The following is a 21,243-nucleotide window of genomic DNA, read 5'->3' on the forward strand; positions in this document are numbered from 1 at the left end:
AATACATTTGACCCAACTACCTATCTATATGATCCAAACTTTAAAAGGTTGTTAGTGAAGGTGCTTCTGTTTCACTAAAAATGGCATATTATGTATATTTCAATGACTACCAGTTGTGTTTCTTAGGTTAGTTCAGCAAAGGGATTATTGTGTGTGCCCAGGTTTCCACAGAGCAGCATGCTACCCTAGGCCTGGAAGCTGTATACCTCCTCTTGAGAATTGTTTTAAAATTAAACCCACTTAAAAATATAAGCTTAACCCTAACCATTATTAATTACTTCACTGACATGTTATTATGTTTGTCCTGTAGAGTTGAACACACACCATCCACTTTATTAGGAACGTGTGTAAAACTGCACATTCATGCAGTCAATCATGTTGTAGCAGAGCAATGAAAAAATATACAGATAGAATGTAAGAGTTTCAGCTAACATTCACACTGAATATTAGAATGATAGGTGACAAAAATTTATACCAATACATGTGTGGTACAAATCTCTGTTGGTACTAGAAAGGCTGTTTTGAATATTTCAGATATTCCTTTCCTAGGCATCACTGATATCCTGATATCCTGATATCCTAAGCATTGTGTGTGAAATGACACACAACAGTAACATGTTTACGGGTACTTTTGCAAACAACAGCAACATCCTGTGGGAATCACCTTGTTGATGACAGAGATCAAAGGTGAATGGTCTAAGAAAGCCTATAATAACTCTTTACAACAGTGGTGAGCAGAAAAGCATCTCAGTCTGTACAAAACATAAAACCTTGAGGTGGATGAGCTACAACTACAGAGGACCACATCTGGTTCTTCTCCTGTCAGCCAAAAACTGAAATCTGAGGTATCGTGGGTACATGCGGTCAAATCCAGGTGATTTTATTTTTCTAGTCTTCAAGTGTCCAGTTTCTATGAGATTTTGCTCATGATAGCCTCAGGTGCAAAATCTTTTCAGAATTTTGGTAAAAAGAACCATGCCACGATTAAAGTCACAGAGATCTCACTTCATTCTGTTGTTTGATGTGAACATTCATTGAAGCTCTTGACTGATACTTGCATGATAAATAAAGTGCATGATGAGTGTATTTACAAATACTTTCTGCCTCAGGTTTGACCAAGATTGTCTGTCATTTTTCGCTATGATTTATCAGCTTCACATAATATCCTTGAATTTTAATAAGTGTGTAAACATGTGTCTTGGGTGAATTCGAATCTTGTGCCTTGTTTCCTGTATTATACATCATTAATATTATCAAATCATACATCCATGTCAGTTTTATGAACAAACTAACTGTTTACTTATGTTTTTTTTTTGTTACTCATGACATGACACATGACACTTTTAAATTAAAAATATATATATATGTTTAATGACTTTTAGGATACTAAGTAATGAATGATTCATATTAACAACTTATTGGATACCAGACAAACCACTCCTGAAAGCTGACAGAAGCCAGATCACTTAATCTAGTTTGGTACACCATCTTCTACACATGTTTATGATCCAGTCTGTCTAAACATAGCTTTTCCAGCAGGGTGCTGTGACTAACTACATACAGAACACTTATAAACCACAGGAAAGTCAGAGGTTTCAAGGATTTTCAAATGTCTTATAGAATGTCAAATAGAATGGAATAAACATCCATCTACGAGCATCCGAACTATCAAAAGTGCAGTTATCATGTAAAAGTTGGCTTGAGGCATTGCTGTTTGTTATTTTGTATTGGACGTTATAGCTTGTTCCACACGAGGGCGCTCTAATCTAAAATATCTATAGAACTACATTTTAAGCTTTTTATACCCCTCTGAATTACGCTGAATTACGGAATTACATTTTTAAAGTGTGAAATAGCGTGTCGTCTATAATATTATATCTTTAATACCATCATCATCATTATCATCATCATCAATTTCAATTAAATTGGCATAATTATAATATTATAAATATATATTATATAATATAATATAAATTATATTAAATTATATTATCTTCATCATATATTATCAATAAATATATTATAAGTTATATATATATATCTTAAATTGTTACGAGCGAAGATCTGGCAACCATGAACACTAGATGACGTAATCGTTCTATTTCCTTTTCCTTCGAGGTGCAGGATGGTGCACGTGCTGCCTCGAAGATATGACCGTGCTAACAATAACGCTAGTGAAAGCGAGCAGAAAGACATCAGGTGTGTATAAACAACATTTACTTGACTCAGAATCATGCATACTGACAAACACGTGCAACGCTGACTTCTCTATACTGAGGTTATAACCTGTGAAACGTTATAGCACGTATTACCTGAGCACGTGTCACACTGACTAGTAAAATGTCCTCCATACTATAGAAGCCTAGCTCTTTGTTCTAATCGCTCTCTATTGTGTGCTGTGATGACTATTTTCTGCTGAGGTTATAACCAGTGAACCTAGTGGCATGTATTACCTGAGCACATATGTAATCTATTCCTATGGTACGCTGTTTGGGAAGCCTTTAGTCATTTTGTTGTTTTCTGCAGGTGAATTGATGCTCAGATGACCAAAGAGAGCAGTGTCTAGTCCTTTCTGAGGTATATAATTAATTCGTTATCATCTAACCTAATGTCAGTGGAATATTCATGATTGATTAGATCATATCTAAAAATAATACAAACAGACTGATATCAGTTAAGAGATGAAGCAATGCTATTTATATGTGCAAGGATGACCCCCCAAAGTACTGAGGTTATAACCAGTGAAACTTTGCATGTATTACCTGAGCACATAAATTTTTTTTTAGCAGAGAGTGCAGCATTTTTGAGAACCTGACTTTTAATGGATTTGTATTCATTTTTCTGTTTTGTAAGGTTTGTCAAAAGACTGAAGATAACCATTCTAATACAGAATCTTCTGTCATGGAAAGGAAAAAGTATGACTGACTTTCACTCCCATTCTCTACTTTTAAGTAACTAAAAATCCCAATTAAATGTTAACCGCTGTTTTTGCATGTTTTGTTTTTTTTTACAGGTAAAGCCTGGAATTAAATACATCTCTGACCTTTTCGTGTTATATGACTCAGCTAAATTTCTATATTTTGAAACAGAACAGCTTGGATTTTAAGCAGAATGCAATGATGTATGCAGATAAATTCCCTTTACCACCACAATTAAGTCGGTGGTATAAAACAGCACACATGCAAGTAAAGCTAAATGAGGCATGTTAAAAACTAAATACATTTTATTGGAAAAACTACCACTCTATTGTGACAAGTTAATGGATTATTTTGGGTAAATTTATTTTATTTATTTATTTAAACATTAATGTTAATAAATTGAAATACTGGATCTGGTCTATGGCTTTCTTTTTACTTTACAAATACACAATTATGGGGGGATGACTAAATTGTATGCATCCCAGATACATTGTCAATTAAGTTTAAAATTGTGTAGAACAAGCATTACATAATTTACACTCAAACAATAGAAATTATTAAAAGTATTTATGCTCTAATAAAACATTTCCTAGTCACTAGAACATTCTTTATGCCAAAAATGGCACTAAATTTTGCTATTCCATTCTTATGTGCTTGAAAAACATTTGCTCTCAGTTCTTATCAACTGCTGTATTTATTTATCCTTGTCCTTTTTTTTTTTTTTACTGGGATATAAATATGGTATACAGATCCATCTTTCCCCCCCCAAATAACAGATTTTTCAACAAGAGATCTCTGACCATGAATATAATGTGTATAAAACAGTTGAAAACTTGCCAGGAAGTGGACCCTTGACCATACTCACACCCACACAGTGAGGAGGAGGAGGATGGAGAGGAAAAAGAGCCTAAAGATCACAGTTAAGACAATAAACCTTGCAGCTTTATAAATAACTTCCATAAAAACCTGTTTAGAAGAAGAAGAAAAGTCTTTTCTGAGAGCATCTCGGAAAATGCAGCATTTGAACTTCAACCATCTTCCAAGTTTTGGACTTAAACTTGGCATTGAGTCAAAATCAAACACTTATTTTGCATATCTAATGATAAAAGTGAACTGTGTACAAGAAAACAAATACTTATTCTGAGACAGGGTGGTGAATTGTTGATGCTTCATGGTTACTGGAAATTAATGGCATCACAGTGAATTGTAGGGGATTGTGTTGTTGCAGACTAGTCATCGCCTTTTTTTAAGATATAAACACCTTAAATTGCAAAATGCTGTATTTATTTCAGTTTCTCTTCAAAACAATCCCATTCCACATACACAAAAATATTTTCATGCCATCTTTTTACCAGACCAAATGAATTGGCAAAAATAAATGAGGTGTCAGAGTAGGTGCTGCTACATCATGGTAAATGTTAAACCGTTTTTTCTTCTTCGTTTTCTTCTTCCTGGTAGTGGCGATATTCTGGCTTCAGCTCCCAGGTGCTTTTGTGAGGCCCTCTGGGATTGTATACTCCAATTTCACGCAGAATTTCTTTGAGGTAAATCTAGAAATGTTTGAACTGGTTAGTGATTAAGAGTCATGTATTATCCATAAAAGCAGTGCTATAAATCAAGCAGCTGATGAAAGAATCCCCAGAATGACAATATGCCTCTTCTATATATATATATATATATATATATATATATATATATATATATATATATATATATATATATATAAAGCTTTAACCCCTAATAAACTGACTGTAATATCAAAACAGCTGGTATGCAGCTGGTAAAAAAAAAAATAAAAAAATTCATTTAAGCCAAAGAGCTGTTGATATCTGGTGCTTGAAGTGATGTCATTGTCACCACGGCAACAAGTTTTTACATGAACACCATTAAAATGAGATGTGAACACTAGTGTGGGGTTTTTTTTAAAATGATTATAAACAAAACAAAAGAAATAATACACCCTACAAAAAGCATGTCTAAAACATGTCTAAGCATGCATACAATTTTCTATGATTAAACAAGTATCAATAGACGAATATAATACTTTTCCCAAAATCTTCCACAAATGTCATTATTTTCATTAAATGAATATTTTATGAATCTAATAATGGAGGGTTCTTATACTGTTGTTTTATTTGATAGCTTGTTGAACTAGAAGTGCACAAGGACAAGATGAAGCTTATAAGAAAAAATCAACAACACATTGAAAAGCATGCAAGGGTTTCGGACGAAATGTGCTACTCTGTGCATTCATTCCTTTATCTTTGAGCCTGATAAGGACAAATAATTTCCCACTGTGTTAAAATGCTGATTTATTAAATAATATTAAATTTCTAAATAAATGAGGGAACAGGTGGGATTGGTTAAGTATTCTGTGGTACCAGAAGGGGAAAAAACCCTCAATCATTTTCAACTCCAGCAATGGTCATTAACCTCAAACCTATCTATTATGCCTCAGGTCGAGGTAAGCAAGTTTTTTCAACATTTAAACAATCATACTGTATTCATTGTAATGTCTCAAATGTTAAGATATACCCTTGCGTATTATATGCTTCATTAATTTTAGAGCAGTTTGCTGTAATTTGAAACACTGTACACTGGAGGGCGGTAGTTAGCATGGTTTTGACTTCCATCGACTTTAAAACTTTCCCTGTTCCTGATTAGTGTCATAATTCAGCAGTATTGATATGAGTCATATAACTTCATGACATTTACATCTCATGCAGGGAGAAACTAAGACAGTATTTATGTGGTAGATATACTTGAGATTGCCAAGAACCCTTAACAATGATAATGCAATCAGAGTTGTACAAAGCCCACCTGAGGAGAAACTCTGATCTGGAATGACTGCATATTGCATTATGATACCAGTGTCAAGTGTAACTATCTTGGTGCCTCTTAAAATCAAATCAGATTTGTCACAAATACTCTGAACATCATATATAAAGTGCTTACAACACTAAACTGAATAAATGAGATGTAATTTACTGATAAATCTCAGTAAAATCATGGTTTCAGTGTTTTAGAATGCATGTATCAGCATTGTGATACAGTGACTTCAGATTCACTTCAGCTCTGACCAGAATAAACCAGTTACTGAAGAACGAACGACATATTGGATTATCCTGCTTAAGAAAGCTTTAGGTATCACTGTGGTCCTTCAAAATGAAGCCCTCGTAGGTCAGTGTGCTTTCAAATCGTAAAACAAAATAAAACTGACTATCGATAGCAGAGTACACTACACCAACTCATGAAGGGTAAATTGGATACAAAAATTTGGAACTCTCATGCATTAAACAAACAAAAGAAGCAACTCATCCAGAGGTCATATTCAAAAACCAATTAAATCACAGCCTTGCATTACAAAACCCAGAACTATTTTAGGACACATTTTTAAACTCTCTACAGCAGCTACTGGCTCACATCCATTTACAGAGCTGTGGTGTTTGCAAAGGCACAGAGGTCCAAGCCTGTTGTGTGTAAGTCTATAGATACAGAATACGCATGTACACAGCTTCTAGTCATTGATTGCCTACATTATAAATGATGCTGTCTTTAATCTATTCTGTGAATAAATAGGCCTCTATGAAATCATGTGAGGATTCAATCCTATTACATATTGTCAAATTTATGTCCTGGAGGGTCACGTACATATAGAGCTATATATTTTTGCCTTGTCTTTCATCGCATTTAGTTCATTGCACCAGGTGTATCACACAAGGTAGAATGTTACATTCCCATGACAGTATGACTGGATACAGGAGTCTGACTTCCCAGGTTAGATCATTATCTTTCAACATATTTGTTTTGCCACATGAGTCTGACTCAGGAACAGTGACTCACCACAGGTTGCTTAGTTATCTCCACCAAGTCCTTAATGTTGTAATACTGGTGTTTCTCGAAAGCAGAGAAAAGCATTTCCAGAACTTTCTGTTTGTCAGCCCTGGCTCTCTTGCCTTCCTCTTTCTTTTTCTTCTCATATTCCAACTGTAGGCACAGAACTTGTGTAAACACACAATAACAGTGAAAAAACAAAAAGACACAAACACAGGAGCACACTTACATTATAGGTGTGATTAGATACAGGTTTGTAATTTGTGGTAATTGCTTTCTCCAGCTGCTGAGACAGTCTGAGTGGCTTCTTTGATTCCTCAATCTGTAATCTACAGACAATATGTTCAAGTTTCTAACAATTTAACTTTGCAGCTTTAAATAATAAACACTGGTTTTCTATACACCATTGAACAGCCTTACTTCTTTAACTTCATGTAGCTCTCACTGACTGCAGGTCTGCATTCAGCACGTTGTACCACCATGCCTTCAAGCGTAACCTGGTCTTGGAAGCAGTAAAAAAAAAAGTGTAATATTTGTTCATCATGTATTCACATGTGTTATACATACAATAAATCCATTTTGACTTGTATAAACAAACCCAAACATTGCATTTGCAGGAAAGTTGAGTTTATAACATCTACTTGTAAAATGAATACATAGTGCCACTTGATAAAATTAGGAAGAGAAGTACCGAACAATGCAGAATAATTCTTGTCAGAAACAAGCACCCTCAACTGTAGTGTTGGCGTACAACCCCTTTTCAAAATTCAACTTGACATTTGCAATCTTGTGAATCAGACAGGTGCTTTCTATGCCTCAATATTATGTTTTGCAGTTTTATTAATAGTAGTCTGACAAACAATAATAAATGTAATCTACCGAGCCTCCCTGACCTTTACAATAGAAATCCACTGATACATAAACACACACACACACACACATTTAATTTACACATAGGCATTGTTGTTTTTCTAGTGTAAAGGCCTTATCTATGACACTGTGTGATGTGCACATCTGTGGTCTTATGACTGAATGCTTTAATATTTGTTAAAAGTAAGTGTCCATGTACCAAACAATACCGCAAAAGGTCATGGTTTTGATGGCTCTCTGGTCCAATACAAAACCTTTTAACAGCATCAAAATTTCACCCACAAAATCCATCACCGGTCTTGCACACAATTATTAGCAATTACTGACTGATGAGTGCAGTAGTACTTGTTGGAGTGACTTAATAAATACTCCCACTTATATTTTGAAGCATCCATTTGCCTCACAGTAACTCAGTTCAGTGGCACAAGAGGCCATGTCGTTTTTATTTGGGGGAAAAAAACATCTAACCGTTCATGCTCTTTAATGTTACACAAGAATGATCATAGGAGCAATATCGGAGAAACCTCCAGTTATGTAGCAGGAGGCATTCACATCCACGCTCAATGGAATTGGGGGTGGTGTAGGCTGTGGGCTGCCAAACCGCTGCTGAGATGTTGGCAAGGTTAGAGGTCAATCTTGCGCCCCCTCACAGGTTACCATCCTCTCTGCTCTGCCTGGGTTCAAAACATCCACAAATCCCGAGTCATCTACACATACACACTCACTCACTCTTTTTTTCTCTTTCTTTCTCGCTCTCTCATCAACCTGTGTGATCCAGTGTTTGAATCAGACTTCTCAGCTTATTTGCAAGTACCTGCCAAAAACAAGCATTTCAGGGCAATCTGTTGCATCATTCCTTCATCCCCATCAGCAAAGTCAATTGTTATGTACTGTAAAATACATGGCTCATCCAGAGTTTTGTGATGATTTTTTTCAGTGGGTTATTTATGCCTTGCAATTAATCGGAGAGACAATTTCTCACTTTGGACTGTTTTTGGCATCCACTTTAAACTGTGAAAATTGCTCGTGTTTCAATCTCAAACTCAGTAGCTGCTAAAGAGAAGGTGTGGTGTCAACCATACTCTTCCATATTAAAGTGAAAAGACTATTAAACACTTGTGAAACACCCCAAGGCATCACAGTGATCTCAGTTGGAAAAAGGTGGAGAAATTCTTTATCATCTGTGTGACATTTTCTTTAGAACGTCTTAACTCTTGTTGCCACCCACCACCTCCATGTAATGCAATGACGGTCAACTGTAATTTGCAGTTTCAAATGGCAAATGTCTCATGTAAAAGTCTTTCCTTCAACAACTGCCAATCAAGTGATTTAACCAACACCTCAGCAAACTATGAATAATTTAACAGCGTTACAATTTATAGAAAATCTTGGCATAGAAAAAAAAAAGGCTCTTCACTATAATTATCATAGATTACCCTTAAAATTAAAAATTAGAGTGACATCTGGTTGCGTGTGTAGTTTTTTTTTAACAGAAAAACCTGAGGAAGGAACTTTAGCTGAATTTTGCAGTACATTTCTGTTTGCAACTCTATGTCATTATATTCATATTCATGATATGCATTGTGAAACCTATCACAATACACAATGATTTGCTAACAACCCCCTGACAGCTGTAATTAACACACAGCTCTAATGAGCTGTTACTCATAGCTCTGTACAAGTTTTAAAAATCTAGGCTAATACTTGGCACAGGATCCTATCCTTTAATATATAGAATATGTATATGCAGTTTAGCGTGCATGAATGTAACATTTATTGTGGAAGTCGAAATCAAGTGCCTCTCACATTAAGCATATCTATCTTACAAGTGGTTTTCAAAAGGCTTTCTGTAAGCATGATCTAATTAATGCATGCTCACATGAGCTGTATAATACGGTTACACCATCAGACCTTTCATAAGAGCTGGATACTGTTGAACTGCCTGAGAACTGAGTAGAGGAGAAGCACAAATATACTGTTACAAGAGAAAATAAATGTATTACATTCATCTAGTAATGGATGAAACAAGTAGAACCTGGGATGCCACCACGGGTCTAGTCCTTTTTTTTTTTTTTTTTTAACATACTTCAAACAGAAAGGAAATATTGAAAAAATACTTTGATCTTTCTGTTTGAGCTAAATCTAATCAGTTCGTTTGTTGGTTGAAATGATCACTTCATTTAAAGTTTGCAAATATTCAACAACTCTTTGAAATACCAGGCAGATGCACAAACTGATGGACAACCAGAAAACATAACTTGTGAGGAAGCTAGGGCCAGAGCACAGGGTCAGCCAAGATATGGTATTCCTGGAGCAGAGAGGGTTAAGGGCATTGCTCCAGGTGGCAGTGGCAACTTGGTGGTGCTGGACCTTCTGTTCTTTAGAGATGTCTACTGAGTCTTGAACCCTTGAGCTACCAGTAAGTATTGATTTTAATTATCTGAAATGAAGTGTTTGGCATTTGTATTTTGGCTGGAGATCGCTAATTACAGTATGTGCCTTAACTGTGACAAAATTAACCAGTGATCAACTGGTGATTGTTGCATGGTTTGTCAGTAAAATTTTCTTCAATGACTCTGAGTTTGCCGGTTTCCTCCCACCTCCAGAAAATATGCAACCAGGTAGACTAGCTACTGTAAATAGCCACTAGGTGTGAATGTGCAATTTTTTGACTAGTGTAGTGTAGACTAGTTTTGACTAGTGTGTTCTTGTGATGGGTTCCATATCCACTACCTCTATGATCAGGATAAAGCACCTACTATAGGTGAATAAATGAATGTTGAAACCGTTAGATTGTTTGTAGTGACCAAAGTTGTATGGTAGCATGCTATTTTGTATTATTTGTACTATTTAGCATAGTTGTATGCTTTTTTACTACCACAAGCTCTATAGCCCTATTTGGACAGGATTAGTTTTATGTGGGGACGTGGAGGTTAAGTAATTATTACAAGAGCTTCTCTGTGATTTTATTCCCGTCCGAATGTGCCATCTCGGTAATCATTCCGGACAAGGTCATTTAAGATTAGGGCGACTTTTACCTTCTGTTAAAAGGTCCGGAAAAATTTCCTCAGGTAATACTAATCCCATCCGAATAGACACGCTGTAAATATGTACGGTAAAATTCCGTCATTTCCTGTGTAAAAGTAGTTTTTGGCACGTTTTGCAAGCATGGAGGCACTTGAAACAGGAAGCAATGTCATACGCACATAACGACAAGGAGGTTACTGTGGTGCGTAAAGCGAGTTACCCCTCCCACTTCTGCTAGTTTTACCGAGATGTCTTGTCCCGTGCGAACTGGCCAATTAATATTACAGACGTCCTGAGGTAAAATTGCATTACTCCACGTCCCCACATAAAACTAATCCCGTCCGAATAGGGTTTATGAGAGCTCAAATTCACCTGCCATGTTAAACCCATAGTAAGCAACAGTAAGCAACTTGTATTCCAACCACTCAAATTCATAATTAACTTCAGAAAGTCAAAATATTTGTGCATAGGATTAACAAAACCCCTCTGCTAAAGTCTGTTCACTTGGAAACCATCTTGGGAACAATTGTGAGCAGCTATTTTCAATCTTTTATGTGCTTGAAGGGAATGAGAAAAACTGACAAGAGGTTTCAAATATGGATGCCAAATAGCCTGGGTATTAAAATCTGAAAAAAGTCCTGTGAAGACCTTAACAAAAAATAAAAATAATAATAGCACTCCATCCAGGGTGTATCCTGCCTCAATGCCCGATGACGCCTGAGATAGGCACAGGCTCCCCATGACCCGAGAAGTTCGGATAAGCAGTATAAAATGAATGAATGAATGAAAAATAATTTTAAAAAATAATGAAAAAAAAAAAACACATCATTTTCACACTTCATTCAGGTACAGCACAAACACCATATATGAATGTAAGAAATATGCTGTCTGCACTGCTGAGAGTTACACGCTGCATTATTCATGTTTCAAGAAGCGGCTTGTCTCTACTCATACTGTCACTAGGACAGCTCCCTTGTCTCACACTGTACTTTGATGTACTCAGTATGTACACACATGCCTAGTATTTAGTCACCTACAGTAAATGAGTGACTAAGAGGGTATTGGTGATACCAATTGAAACTTTATGATGTTTTGACCGTTATATTCTTTTTTCCAAAATCATTAAATTTTTAATATGAAAAACACTTCTTGGCAAATACTGATGGTGATGATTCAAAGTCTCCTTTGAGAAATGTCGACTGTAACTTGATTTCCTATAAGCTGAAGAAAAGTACTTGAGACATGCTACTTCTTTGTGCTTAAGAGCTCTTGCCATAAAACTGGTCCTTTTTATTACTTTAAGTAATCAAACGATTATAGCTACTTATTATAATTAAGTATTCTATATGCCCTCAGACTCTAGAGCCAAGAGAATTGAGAAATTACTAGAAAAATTCTGCATGGTTTTTTAAAACATTTTTTAATCATTATAAACTGAGAGTGAACCCTGAAGTTAGACGACTTCTTGTTACTACTCTCAAACTGCATACATGGTGCCAATAGAAAAAGAAGTAATTTGACTTGACTGACAAGACGTCATTGTTGACAGACACAGCAGACAGAAATGCCTCAATGGCCAACTGCAGAGAACGACGCCAGGGACACATTAAGATGGCAGTCTGTATAAAGGCATATCTCCTTAGCTACAAACAGACGTTGTTTAGGCTGTCTGATGTCAGCCCACATTCTTATGGTAATATTACAAAAAAAAAAGATGTTGAATCCTAAGCCTGGGAGTGTTTTTATAGGCTAAATGAGACAATGTAGTTCTTGTGTAATATACTGTATTCCAATTCAGCTTGAGGTCAATTACGTGTCAACAACTTCCTCAGCATAGTTAGGAATTAAAGTTTCTACCAAAATCGATTGTGCTATTAATTAATTTTCTATTCACGATAAATATATAAGCATCATAAAGAAGGTACATCATTTCCCTTTTAGGCCTCTAATGTGTGTTGCATTGGCTACACTTATGCCGTCTGAAAGATGAAAAACAAGTCATTTACATAAACATGCCAATGCGCCGTTCTCGATCTGGCCGTGTTTATTTATAAAGCTGCCAACAGTCACTAGAAGTACACAATAAGAACAGATGGCGCTCTGAAGAAAAATCTCTGACAAAAGAGAACTAAAACTTTGACATCAATACCCCTACCACTCTAATTTCCAGCGGTTCAGTTTAAGCCCAGCATGTTAAGCTGAGTATTTACTGTTTGGCCAAGTGCTCGGAGCTCACAAGCTGCTGCCCAGCTGATGATCTCTTTCATTAGAGCCGAATGTGTGCTAATTGTTGAAACAGAGCAGAGGAGCACATCGGAGTGGAGAGGTGATTAAATCCAGCCTTTAAAGTGGAGGGGAGGCAGGGCTGCATGCAGGCATGCTCTATCTTTCTTTCTTTCTCTCTCTCTCTCTCTCTTTCTCTCTCTCTCTCTCCTGACGCAGACAAGCCCACCCTTAACAGCCCACCCTCCTCCTCCTGCGAGCGTGTAAGCGTTTGTGACCGTGCTTGCATGCTCGTGTGTGTGTGTGTGGCTGCGAAAGGCTCTGGCACTTGCTGGCGGTGCTCAGTGCTCCCGCGCTCAATGCCAGCGCCACTGCTATTTGCTTGCTCGGCCGCACTCACGCAAACACACTCCTCCCCCCACACACTCTGTCAGGCTGGGCTCGGAAAACGGCATGGAATGGAATCTCAGAAGGATGGAAAGCGAGCTAAGGCAGATCAATCCGGACTTGCTGCAGCCCAGCAAGAGCTTTAAGAAGCCCTCCTCGGGCACCATCACCCTCAATGTGGGGGGTTACTTATACGCGGCACAGCGGCAAACTCTAGCCAAACACCCTGGCTCACTACTTGAAGAGCTTGTCAGTGGTAAGAAAGCTGTGCAGCATGTAGACTCCATGGGTAACACATTTATTGATCGTGATGGGCCTGTTTTCCGCCACATTTTGAATTTCCTGAGGACGGGGGAACTGATCCTGCCAGATGACTTCAAGGAACTGGCACTTCTAAGGCGCGAGGCTGACTTCTACCGGCTAAGTGAGCTTGCCCAGGCGCTGCAGGAGTGGGAGCAGCAACAGGCAGGTCAGCGCGAACCTGCCTTCCTAGAGGTGACTGACAGCCACGAGCGCTCACATGGCCTCAAGGTCTACTGCAGCGATGCAACCTTCATTGAGAAAGTCAAAGCACGCCTGGTGCAGATCTCCAAGAGTCGCCTGGATGGCTTCCCTGAGGAGTTTGTGGTCTCATCTAATATCATCCAGTTCCGGCACTTTATCAAGTCCGAGCAGGGTTCACGTCTGGTGCTCAAAGAGGACAGCACCTTTCTGTGCACTCTGGAGACGCTCAAGCTTGAAACCGTCATGATGGCTCTTAAAGCAGGCTTTCGTGTGCTTACCTGCCTGGACAGTAGCCGGGGATCGGTAGTGCAATGCGAGGCTCTGCACTTTGTCAAGTGACCCAAACCAGCAAAAAGTACCCATCAACCTGCATTGATGTTTCCAGCCATCAGCACAGGACCTGCACTGTATTTACAAAAGAACATTCTGCAATGTATGCTGCTTCTGCATTCCTCAAGCTCCTACTATCCAGCCTTGAGAAGTAAAAAGAGGTGTTATGTATTGTGTTTTCTTCTGGCATACTATGTATAATTTTTCATTTGACACAAACTAGCTTTTGTTTTGTTTAGTTTTTTTTAAGTAAAACAAAGAGTATACGGATAATGGTTTATGAACTGCAGCATATTATAGAAAACCTTTTGCCTTCTTTCCAGAAAATGTTGAAATCAGAGGAACTGGTTCAGGTTCAGAACAGTTTCAGAACAGGGTTCATATGTACATACCACTGTGATGTATGATCAACAGGTTGAAATCCATAATGCATGTGCAAATGTTGTAATTGCTGGTGTTGTGAAATAGTAAAGTTGACAGCAAAATCTTATTCCAAACCTGTGAATGTTTTACAAAATAAAGATTATAAATAGCAAATTGTAGTACCATCTTTATTTAATGATTGCTATGTTATTTAATTTGCTTGTTTTTAAAGAGGTCAGTAGATAGTAAACAGTAATAGAATGGTCAGTTATATAATAGTAATATAGCGGCTGCATACACTCTTGTAAACAGAGTTGCATGGGATCAGTATAGATATAGGTAAAATTCATTTCCTCAGTAAGAAGACAGATTCCATTGTGCCCTAAATAAGTCTGCAGTATTCTGTATGACCTAAAAACAGGGGGCCATTGTTCAATAATTATTAAATTTCTCCTCCAGCACTGATCCTAATTTAAAGCATCCACTTTTAAGCTTTTACTTGTGACAGAAGATATCAGACACTATATAACAGAAACAGCATGTATAAATAGCAATCATCCACATATACAAATTCACTGTTACCTAATACAATATCTAACATTTTTACGTCATTTTACAAGTATATTTTACAAACTAACGACAGACACTACCTGACTGTGTCATCAGCTTCTTCCATTCTGCTAAAATAATTCATATCTCAATGTTATAGGTATTCATTAATCCTATTTATATTCATACAACTATCAAGCACATTAAAATACTGGTGACTGGTGAATGAATACATTTGTTTGATGCCAGTGTAAACCCAGTTACAGCCAGAAAAGACAGTCATTATCAAATGAAGTAAGTTTGGACATATGGCTACACCCACAACAAGGCAGACTGCATCTCCACACACAAAAATACATCTGTTTCCATAGAATCGGTCCTGCACCCATCTCCTGCTAATGAGTCACAATGAATAGTTGACACTTGAGGAGACAGAATCATACCCATCCCCACAGTTTGTTGTGAGAACATCAAACTGGGTTTCATTTTTAATTGCAGATAAGGGTCATTCATTTTTGATGAGAGACTGTGGGGCTTATTAGCCCTTATCCATGGTTGATGATGCATCTCTAACCCACAGGCATCAGGGCAACTAACACCTTGCGGTGTGGGTGGGGGAGATTGCGTGCATTTATTTCAGATGTAAGAGCCATTAACTGCTCAAATATTCATGGATTAGTCTCACATCCATTTGCTGCCAGGCAAGACTCCTACATTACAACAAAAGCCCACTGATTCTTTTCGAGTGTTCCAGGGGCGACATGACTAATATCGTTATAATAATTAATTAGTCAAGCTTCCATTTAAATTCAAGGTGGCACATGACCCCTGAGGGGTCTCGTAATCACATTTATATCTGTATACAATCATGATGGAAATGTGATTTGATTTCTTTCCAAGTATTGGTAAGGTTATTATCTTGAGGTATACGTGTTATCTTATATTTATTCTGTCATTTATTCCTTTTTTAATGGATTTATCACACAGTAACACTAATGGTGCCGACAAATATTTCACATCACAGATTCAGGCATCATAATCTATTCTATTAAAACACTTACACACATTACTCAGGCATTTAAAGGCCACTCTCAATTGGCACCATGCCAAAGTAACACATTGGCTACAAATTCCTAGTACATTAAAACTAAAAGTGGTCTTACCAAGCTTAGGGGAAAGAAAAAACACCTGCCCACTCAGCCGTGTGGTCTTGTAAAGATACAGTATCTTACACAGAGGCGTAAAGACGTAAATAAACTGTGCATTTTTTAATCAGCAAGGGATGAATATCTACACATGAAACTGCATGTCCACTCTGTCAATAATGCTTTAATGCCACTGTATAATCACTATGATAGCTGAACACTACTCATCACCTTGATTTGAAGAAATAACATAGCTTTCTGAATGGATCCCATATAATAAAAATATACTGATCCTACATCAAAAGGAAATACCTCAAAAAAAAGTGATTACCTATTACTTCAGATGGTCTGAACTACAACTGCTTCTCCTACAGCATTATTTCAAAAATGCAAACCGATGAAAGCAATAGGGAAATTTTGGGCATCTGATCTTAACACCAGAGGGACCAGAATCTTAAATAGAATCCCAAGCAGGGTTCTGCATTAATAATGTGAAGTGCTAGATGGGTGAGAATAGATGAGCACATAAAATACAAACCTTCAGAATTTAGCAAAAAAAAAAAACCCCTCAATTTATTGACTGCAATCAATTATTGAACTTACTGTGTTAATCTTAAATAGTTTAGTTTAATATGAGTGGTTTTACAGAGATTAACAACTTCTAAATGAAAAAAGAGCTTTACTACTAGAACATTCTGCACAGCTGAAATGATGCAGAATTTCTGACCACATCACCTTAATTAATGATATTGAATTGCACTAGTCAGTCATTTAATAGCTACAATTCTGAATATATTGCATCATTTCTTGCCTGGTATTGAGAACTGTATACTGAGCAGTAGTGGTTACAAGTAAACAGCTGGCTATATGCTAATACAGAGTCTAATTAACTACATCTCATATTTACTTCTTTAAAACATGATTCTCAGAAAAACACAGAAAAAGAAATGCCTGTGGAATAGAGGCAACAAAACATTCCACCAACCATCTATGCTAATTATCTCACTTCTCTGACTCCTCTGTATTCTATTCCTTTCTATTTCAGGTCACAGTGGGAGAAAAAAATCTGTTACACTGTGTGGCATCATTAATGACTTTTTATGGACCCAGTTCTTTATACCTATTGTTTTAAATAAGTACCTCAATTGTGAAATGCCTTTCAGTGCATGTGTATGCTTCAGCATTCTGCTTTTTGCTCTAGCCTGACCTAGCAACCGGCTATATGCGCCTACGATGTCAAGGAAAGTTGACATCCCAGCCTATTGGGTGAGAGGCAGTACTGTTAACAAGCAACATCTCACATTTGACTGTGACACCTTATGAAAGCCTCTGAGGCACATCCATTCAACAGCACTCACTCAACACATACACATGTGCACACATACACAAATACACATCTAACAAACCACACAGCCTGTTCACATCAGGAAAATGGCTACACAAATACATATATGCATTTCTAACTACACATGTAGTTCAAACTCCATTAGCAGCCTGGGGCGCTCTGTATTAATGTGTGTGTGGAGCACTGGAAATGTCTATGTATGATCACTAGTCAGGGTCTATTCTAGTCAATCAGTATTTACATCAGCAAAGGCTATGCATAAAGTGGACATTTACAATAATACACTAAAAACAACCTTAACTAAAAAGATTTGATAGGAAACAAATGTCAATTACTACAATTTTTCTGCATTTATGTATTTTTGCTAATTATTAAACTATTTATACATGCTCATGAAATATGTAATGAAACTTTTTTTTGCCAAGGACAACCTGATACAGGTGGACTACACAACGAAAAGCTATTTAACCATTTACAAATTACAAATTCGTTTTATAACAGAAAGCCACAAGGAATAGTTTACCAGCATCAACTAGCATAATTGGTTGAGCAAATCATTCCAGCCAATTCAGAGTAATTCAGCTATATTGCAGTCTACATTAAGGTTTTCATTTCTAATTTCATTGCTGTTTTTCTGCATTTTTGTCCATGTGGAAAAAATGGTTAAAATTTAACAAATATAACTGTAATGATGACAAATACAGACAAATATGTCTGTACTTCTCTGAGAAATTCTTGGAGTGTTTGGCAGCTTTGAGCCTTTATACACTGTTGCATTTGATGAAGTGTTTTTCATCCTGAACCACTTTAATTCATAACTTGCCTGGAAAAAAATATTCCCCCTCCCTTACCACCCCCATAGGCCAGAGAAAGCTTTTAACTGAAGCAAGAGCCTCTATTCATTGCCAACTTCGGTGGCTAACCTGTTGCTTAGCAACCACTTAATCAATACCTGCGGCTTGCAAGAGCTAGGCAGACGGCTGCAAAAAATATTCATAAGCAACAAGAACAAAAGGAGAACAAAGATATTAAATTCTACAATCTGTTGCATTTGCTTTCACTCATTAGCTATTTATTTTTAAATAACCTCTTATTGCTAAATCACACATCAGATTTTTTTGGCTATTGCTGCCAGAGCACACTGACAAAAATGGTTGTGGTTTTGCAACAACCACACATGTGCATGCACCATGCACACACACTTAAAATACAGTTCAGGTTGAACTAAAGATCAAACACAAACCCAAAGTTTAATGTAGGATGTGTAAGATTTGCAGGATTGCTTGTATCTAAAGCTTCTATATATAGTTCATAATATTCTACTATAAATGAAGAGACGTAGTCTTGAGCTTTTGGATGCATTTCAAGGACACTATTCTGAGCTTCAGACAACTGGCATGTATGCCTTAAAGGAAAACTCCACGTTGAAACACGTTAAGTATAATAATAATTGTGATATGAAATGTTTTTGATTCTACTGATAATTTGTTGGTGGATGTAGAGTGTTGCTAGTGCAGATATACTGTTGAGTAGCAGAAAATAATTCCAGCAAGTTCAAACATTAGTAATAATCAGCTTTCACTACTGGCTCCTTTTCTCACTGACAGTTTTTTTAAGCAATGTTTACCATCATATTGATGATCAAATAATTGATAATGCAACATGGAGTGATGATCCAGCACAGAAGTAAAGAAGAAAAAAAAAGCTAGACTCCAGGTTTTTTAAGGCAATGCGGATATAAAATTAATTTGCAAGAGTTCGGGGGCATGGTGGGCAATTTCTGCTGCACCAGTTTCTTTAGGTAGTGATGAAGCAAGTGCTATTTCGCACGGACACCACTCAAAAAGTAGTTGAACAGCATTGCACATAATGCAGGGAACAGTTAACCAAAGTGAAAACAGATCAAGATAAACAGATGTCAATGAAAGATGTCTAAATCATCTTGGAACCACAGAATCTCATACATTTGATGCCACCTTTAATGACAACTCTCACCTCTACTATAGATTCTATTAAAGTGGGTAAGAGACTCTTCCGTTCCATTAGAAATCTTTGATGGGAAGGCTCACCTGAGGAGTTCTCTGTAAAGACGGCCAGTGTCTGGCCCCCCACACTCTGCATGGTGAAAGGATGCTCTCTGGGTGCTCGCACTGACATGGTCTTCTCTCCAGAATGTTCAACCACACTCAGCTCTTCATTCAGATTGAATGACACCTGAAAGAAAATAAGTAACGCAAACTCTGTCATATACTGTGATACAGTCTGATGCACTTTTCAGAGATTCTGGGATAATAATAATCCAATAGACTGCTCTTACACCATAAATCAACAGTAATATTCAGTTTTCCTCACTCTCTGCTATATATTTAAGCCATATAATTCACATCATTTTACATGCATTTGTAAAGGGAAAAAAACAATTAAGATACCAACATATCTAACAATTAGAAATGCAAATTTATTTATTGTTATATTTATGAATTTGAAGAGTGGCTTTAAAACGTTAATACTCACCATTGTTTTTCCTTGTTGTCTTGTAAAGTTGAAAAAAAGGTTGTGGAAGTTATAAATATTCTGACAAAAACACAAGATATAATCGTATTAGATAAATTATGCTTACTTAGTTATTTTAAGTTTGCCTACTTCTCCTCGTCCAGATGCTTTTCCCCACTGCTGCGCCAGATACTTAGGAATCTAGTGGGAGAAACAATAGGGCTACAAATACTTATATCGAGACTATTTCTTTTATATAGTCACTAGTGTAGGATTAGATAATCTAGCTTATTTTTATACAAAAACTGGGCCAACCTTAACCAGCCAAACGCCGGTGTTTTGCTTGGCTCTTGTTAAATCGACGTCTCGGCCTTTATCGGACATGACTGCAGCCTCTCAGCTCCACTGCGTTGGAAACATACAGTAGGCCTATATCCCAGAAAAACGTCGGTGGTCACTTGTTTTAACAGACTTTATACTAAAGTGTTATGAGACAAGGCCCAAAGAGTGCTTTGTGTATATATACTGACACCTAGTGCTAGTTTTGAAGCACATGTTAAACACTAGGGCAAAATGTAGGATGAACAAAGCAAAAAGTGTTTTTACAAACAGAACAATAGATTCAGACACTGAATTCATGAAAACCTTTTTTCTTTTTTTTCTTTTTTTGGTTAAATGGTATCTAACATGCCTTAAACTGAAGTATAAAACATGTTTGAGAAATGTTTCAATGTTTTTATCTTGACAATTTAAATCGTTGAAACTTCAAAGAAGGCTTTGTGATATGTTTCAACGTAATGTATAGTGGTATAGTGTTTTCTAAACCCCACTAACTAGTGTGCAAATACATTAAATAAACCACCTTGTGTGTTAAAACGTTTAAATTTTCTCCTCAAATTCTGTATTTCAAAGATGACCTAAAACTTGTTCATCACTTTATTTCAGGGATATTACAGAAGAACTACAGAAGATTTGTTTGTACTAAGAAATGAAAATATCCGTGAAATACATCTTTTATAACACTGAACGCTATTATCACAATTAAACAATAAAGCTATTATGTACTGACAAACTACAAAATTGTACTATTTCTCTTGAGAGTGAAATAACAATGAAATAGTTATTTTTATTCTAATAAAATCAAAATACATTTTGGTGCACAATTCATTTCAGATGAAGCCCCAATTGTATAAAAAATATGCCATGTCTTCAAGTTTCAATACAACAAATACATGGAAAATATTGATTGTGATAT

The 21,243-nt window shown here is 36.7% G+C and overlaps 2 protein-coding genes and 1 long non-coding RNA gene across 3 annotated transcripts; 2 read left to right on the top strand and 1 right to left on the bottom strand.

The window, feature by feature from the left end:
• The first annotated feature begins 1,847 nt into the window (after positions 1-1,847).
• On the top strand, positions 1,848-3,330 carry LOC113654141. The gene is made up of 4 exons (XR_003443303.2): positions 1,848-2,199; positions 2,527-2,577; positions 2,854-2,915; positions 3,014-3,330. It is a non-coding gene; the product is annotated as an uncharacterized LOC113654141 (long non-coding RNA).
• An 850-nt stretch (positions 3,331-4,180) lies between these two features.
• On the bottom strand, positions 4,181-20,488 carry gtf2f2b (general transcription factor IIF, polypeptide 2b). The gene is made up of 8 exons (XM_027164100.2): positions 20,304-20,488; positions 20,116-20,189; positions 20,010-20,028; positions 19,565-19,709; positions 7,173-7,254; positions 6,982-7,081; positions 6,762-6,905; positions 4,181-4,468 (listed from the first exon to the last, which is right to left on the bottom strand). Exons 1-8 carry the CDS (start codon positions 20,370-20,372, stop codon positions 4,337-4,339), a joined length of 765 nt encoding a protein of 254 aa, XP_027019901.1. The 5' UTR covers positions 20,373-20,488; the 3' UTR covers positions 4,181-4,336.
• kctd4 (potassium channel tetramerization domain containing 4) lies at positions 13,137-14,149 on the top strand. The gene has a single exon (XM_027164099.2). The coding sequence runs from the start codon at positions 13,326-13,328 to the stop codon at positions 14,100-14,102; it is 777 nt and encodes a 258-aa protein (XP_027019900.1). The 5' UTR covers positions 13,137-13,325; the 3' UTR covers positions 14,103-14,149.
• Positions 20,489-21,243: the final 755 nt, after the last annotated feature.

This window comes from Tachysurus fulvidraco, chromosome 6, assembly GCF_022655615.1.
Source record: "Tachysurus fulvidraco isolate hzauxx_2018 chromosome 6, HZAU_PFXX_2.0, whole genome shotgun sequence".
NCBI classification, from domain to species: Eukaryota; Metazoa; Chordata; class Actinopteri; order Siluriformes; family Bagridae; genus Tachysurus; species Tachysurus fulvidraco.

Bases quoted from the DNA above. Each gene is read 5' to 3' on its own strand.
- kctd4 (XM_027164099.2), top strand. From the start codon at position 13,326: ATGGAATGGAATCTCAGAAGGATGGAAAGCGAGCTAAGGCAGATCAAT.
- gtf2f2b (XM_027164100.2), bottom strand. From the start codon at position 20,372: ATGTCCGATAAAGGCCGAGACGTCGATTTAACAAGAGCCAAGCAAAAC. The intron at 20,190-20,303 runs GTTGGCCCAGTT...TTCTCCCACTAG, and splicing joins CCGGCGTTTGGCTGGTTAAG to ATTCCTAAGTATCTGGCGCA. The intron at 4,469-6,761 runs GTGAGTCACTGT...AAACATTTCTAG, and splicing joins AGATAACTAAGCAACCTGTG to ATTTACCTCAAAGAAATTCT.